Below are 4,570 nucleotides of genomic sequence, written 5' to 3'. Positions count from 1 at the left end.
TCCCTCCACATCTCATTCAGCCAAGTAAAAGCTTGTTAGCCCCATGGATGAGTCTGTGGCCTCTGCGCGCCTTGATACAGTTCCAGGATCGTTCACCGAGTTCTCCGGAGTTCACCGCTTCCCTCTGTTTACTTTCAGCGCCTCTTAATGACTTTTTCTTTTTTTTCTCTCTCCCGCGTTGCAGACTCCGCCGATGATTCCGCCATGTTTGTGATTGGAACGGTGCTGTACAGAAACCTGGGGGGATTCCTGACCCTGCAGAGGTGAGACCTCGTCATCTTTTCTTCTTATAGGTTTCCAGACATTGACAAGTAGATTCAAAAAGTCAGGTGAATCTTCAGCTCTTGATTCACCTGAAACATTCAAACACATGTGCGCAATATGAAGCATACAATCGACAATTATTATTATTACATAGTATTTATAGAGCGCCAACAGTTTGCGCAGCACTTTACAATCACAATACAATTCAAGACAAGATGGTAAGGAGGGCCCCGCCCCTGAGGGCTTACAATCTGAAAGAGGAGGGGCCAGTGATACATGAGGAGGGAGCTGTGTGGGGGATGAATTGTTTGACAACGTGACGGTTGAGCGGTTAGGTTGAGGTGGGATCGGCTTCCCTGAAGAGAAGAGTCTTCAGGGAACGCCTAAAGACAGTCAGGGTGGGAGATAGACGGACAGGTTGGGGTAAAGAGTTCCAGAGGATGGGAGAGACTCTAGAGAAGTCCTGGAGGCGAGCATGGGAGGAGTTGACTAGGGAGCTGGAAAGCAGGAGGTCAATGAAACCTTCTCTTGTATGGTACAACAGGCGGCTATCATCTCGAGCTCTGGTGCCCAACCAGCAGCCAGAGGGCCCCATGTAGCCCTTTGGTGCTTGCCCTGTGGCCCTTAGTAGTATGCAGTGGCAGTGTTGATGATGCAATATGGTAGCCTCATAAACACCCTCCTAGTCTCTAACTGTCACTTAGATCTCTCCAACCACAACTAGAGCATGCCCATAGTTTCTGATTGCTCCCTCTAGTAATTCTGCAGCCTTCTGTAGGGTCACATATATTGGACATTTATGTGTGGCCCTGTGTGGAATGTCAGGGGCCCCAGGTGAGGCCCCCCTAAACCTTGTAACTTGACAACCACTGATCTAGAGGAACCTGAAATGGAAATATCAACTTCAGCAAGGAAGTCGGCCTGGCGGTGGGTAGTGGAGACAGGGATGCTCCGGCATCACACCCAGCTCCTGGCAACCAGTGATGTCCCTAGCCTTGAGGCCACCCAGGTGGGAGGGGTAGGGGGAGTGGTGGTGCACAATCATAGTAGTGGGAGGTGGGTAGTGGAAACAGGGATGTTCTGGCTGGTGTCCCACCCAGCTCCAGGCAGGGAGAGGTGTATGGCCCTTACAAGGTTCCCCACCCGTCTCTTAGCAACCTGGGATGCTCTGGCCAGTGGGTAGTGGAGACAGGGACTCTATGGCCAGCATCCCACTCAGGTCCTGGCAACCAGTAGTGATGTCCCTAGCCATTTGGTTACCTAAGGCCACCCCGGGGGGGGGGCGGGGGTAGGGGGAATGGTGGTGCACAATCAAAGTAGCGGGAGGTAGGTGGTGGAAACAGGGATGCTCTGGCTGGTGCCCCGCCCAGCTCTTGACAACTAGTGATGTCACTGGTCGTCAGGAGCTGAGCCGGACGCTAGCCTGAGCATCCCAGTTTGCTAAGAGCTAGGCAGAGAGATGTGTATGGCCCATACAAGTCTCCCTGCCTGGCTCTTAGCCACCTGTGACTAGACATGTGCACTGCCAAAAAATTCGTTTCGTTTCGTTTTAAATTCGGATTTGTGTTATTTCGTTTTTCAGGATTCGGGTGTGAAAGTCAATTCGGATTCGGAATTCGGATTCGGACGAAATTCGGTAGCGTTAGTACGAACGTTCGTTTCGTTTTCGTTTCGTTTTCTGTTCTTATTCGTTTCTTATTCGTTTCGTTCATTTGCAGCAAAAGTGACATTTGAGGGGGAAAAAATATTTTTCTCCTTCTCTAATGTCACTTTGCTCCAACGAACGAAACGAATAAGAAACGAATAAGAACAGAAAACGAAACGAACGTTCGTACGAACGCTACCGAATTTCGGAAATGGAAATTCGGATTCGTTTGCATTCGTTATGTCTGTAATTCGGAATTCGGATACATCCGAATGTCCGAATTTCCGAAAATTCGTCCGAATTTCGATTCGGAACGAAACGAATCGCACATGTCTACCTGTGACGCTCTGGCCGAATAGGGGGCGGCAGGCACCCCGCATATATAGCAGAGCGGCCATTATACAACAAACATGCCTCTCTGCCTGCCCATCCCCCGCGACGTTTCCCAAAGAGATACCATCCCAGACAATAGCCTCGAGCTGGCCTCATTAAAGGGGGAAAGCGGGCGTGGCAAGCAAGGTCACATGGATCATATGCCAACCCAGAATAACAATGTTACCGAAGAACCTGCCTGATAAAAAAACAATGAAGAATTTGAAATGAAAATTAATATTCTTTACAGACAAAAGGTGGGAAGTGATAACAGTTCCATGGATGAAAAGTAGGGACCTCTCCAAAGTTGGGTTGCTTGTAGAGGACCCGCCCCCCTGTGTGATGTCTCTTTTTCCAGTTCTTTGGTTACATTGACATTTTCAGCCTGGCCCCTGCTCTTGGGGGCCCGCCTTCCTGTGTGATGTCCTCTTTTTTTCAGCCTGCTCTTGGGGGCCCGCCTTCCTGTGTGATGTCCTCTTTTTTTCAGCCTGCTCTTGGGGGCCCGCCTTCCTGTGTGATGTCCTCTTTTTTTCAGCCTGCTCTTGGGGGCCCGCCTTCCTGTGTGATGTCCTCTTTTTTTCAGCCTGCTCTTGGGGGCCCGCCTTCCTGTGTGATGTCCTCTTTTTTTCAGCCTGCTCTTGGGGGCCCGCCTTCCTGTGTGATGTCCTCTTTTTTTCAGCCTGCTCTTGGGGGCCCGCCTTCCTGTGTGATGTCCTCTTTTTTTCAGCCTGCTCTTGGGGGCCCGCCTTCCTGTGTGATGTCCTCTTTTTTTCAGCCTGCTCTTGGGGGCCCGCCTTCCTGTGTGATGTCCTCTTTTTTTCAGCCTGCTCTTGGGGGCCCGCCTTCCTGTGTGATGTCCTCTTTTTTTCAGCCTGCTCTTGGGGGCCCGCCTTCCTGTGTGATGTCCTCTTTTTTTCAGCCTGCTCTTGGGGGCCCGCCTTCCTGTGTGATGTCCTCTTTTTTTCAGCCTGCTCTTGGGGGCCCGCCTTCCTGTGTGATGTCCTCTTTTTTTCAGCCTGCTCTTGGGGGCCCGCCTTCCTGTGTGATGTCCTCTTTTTTTCAGCCTGCTCTTGGGGGCCCGCCTTCCTGTGTGATGTCCTCTTTTTTTCAGCCTGCTCTTGGGGGCCCGCCTTCCTGTGTGATGTCCTCTTTTTTTCAGCCTGCTCTTGGGGGCCCGCCTTCCTGTGTGATGTCCTCTTTTTTTCAGCCTGCTCTTGGGGGCCCGCCTTCCTGTGTGATGTCCTCTTTTTTTCAGCCTGCTCTTGGGGGCCCGCCTTCCTGTGTGATGTCCTCTTTTTTTCAGCCTGCTCTTGGGGGCCCGCCTTCCTGTGTGATGTCCTCTTTTTTTCAGCCTGCTCTTGGGTGCCCGCATGCTCCACCACTATCTGACTGCGAAAACCGCCATCTCTCCCTCCAACCCCTCCACTCGACATGCTTTGAGTTTTCCTCATTTTTCCGGCAATCCCTGAACCGGGCCGACACACTCGTGTCATATTTTTACCGCGGCGCGGAAGCCGTCGGCGTAATGGGCTTTTATCTCCGTTCAGACCAAATGGACCTTGAAATAAGATGACCGCACTCAAGTTTACGTCCGGGCTGAAATATTATCTTATTATTGGCATCTTCTGTGGCCGCGGGCTCGGCACTCACTCCAGAGTCACATCCGTCAATCCTTGCCCCGGCAGAGGGAGGGCCAGGGAATCGGTTAACGCCTCGGAACGTGGGGGGGGGTCCATTTACGTGACATTGTAGCGGAGGGGTCATTGTTCTCCGCATGGCCGGAAGGATTGACATTAAATACTGCGCATGGAACCTAGCACATGAGGGGTGGGGGGGGGATGTCTGTGTTGTGTGGCAGCACGGACGGCTGCGCACGGCGAGCGCGCTCCTGCAGCTTTCCGAAAGGCGCTCTGGGCGGTGAGTTTTGTGAGAATGGAATCTCCTTTCAGACGGAGGCGGCAGCTGAAACATCCCAAGGCAGCACGCCGAATCTGTTCCGCGCTGATTAGCAGCACTACATCCTCCTCCGGGCCGCGCCTGATTTCTTTTTCTTCCTAAGACCATCTTATTAAACGACAAACGCGCGCGTCCCTTTTATTCTGCCCGGACCAATTAGACGGCTGGAATTGCAGCGCTTCTTATTTATTTCACTTTTTTCTTACGCACCAGCTGAAAGCAAACGCATAAAGGCGACTTACGAAGACGATTTCCTCGTTTACTTTGTCACAAAGCCGCCCGGCGGCAACCAAATTTACTTGAGGTTATGAAGCGTGGAGGACCGCGCCCGCC

The 4,570-nt window shown here is 52.0% G+C and overlaps 1 protein-coding gene across 1 annotated transcript in view; it reads left to right on the top strand.

The window, feature by feature from the left end:
• Positions 1 to 4,570, top strand: part of LOC108796840 (brain-specific angiogenesis inhibitor 1-like) — a 368,891-nt gene that overhangs the window by 193,172 nt on the left and 171,149 nt on the right. The window contains exon 20 of the mRNA XM_018568381.1: positions 185 to 263. Coding sequence (XP_018423883.1) covers positions 185 to 263 — 79 coding nt within the window. The remainder of the gene's footprint in view (positions 1 to 184; positions 264 to 4,570) is intronic.

Source organism: Nanorana parkeri, unplaced genomic scaffold, assembly GCF_000935625.1.
Source record: "Nanorana parkeri isolate BGI_ZX_2015 unplaced genomic scaffold, ASM93562v1 scaffold1180, whole genome shotgun sequence".
Lineage (NCBI taxonomy): Eukaryota > Metazoa > Chordata > Amphibia > Anura > Dicroglossidae > Nanorana > Nanorana parkeri.
The sequence above is the reverse complement of the archived record's forward strand: the minus strand, read 5'-3'. Positions and strand labels throughout refer to the sequence as shown.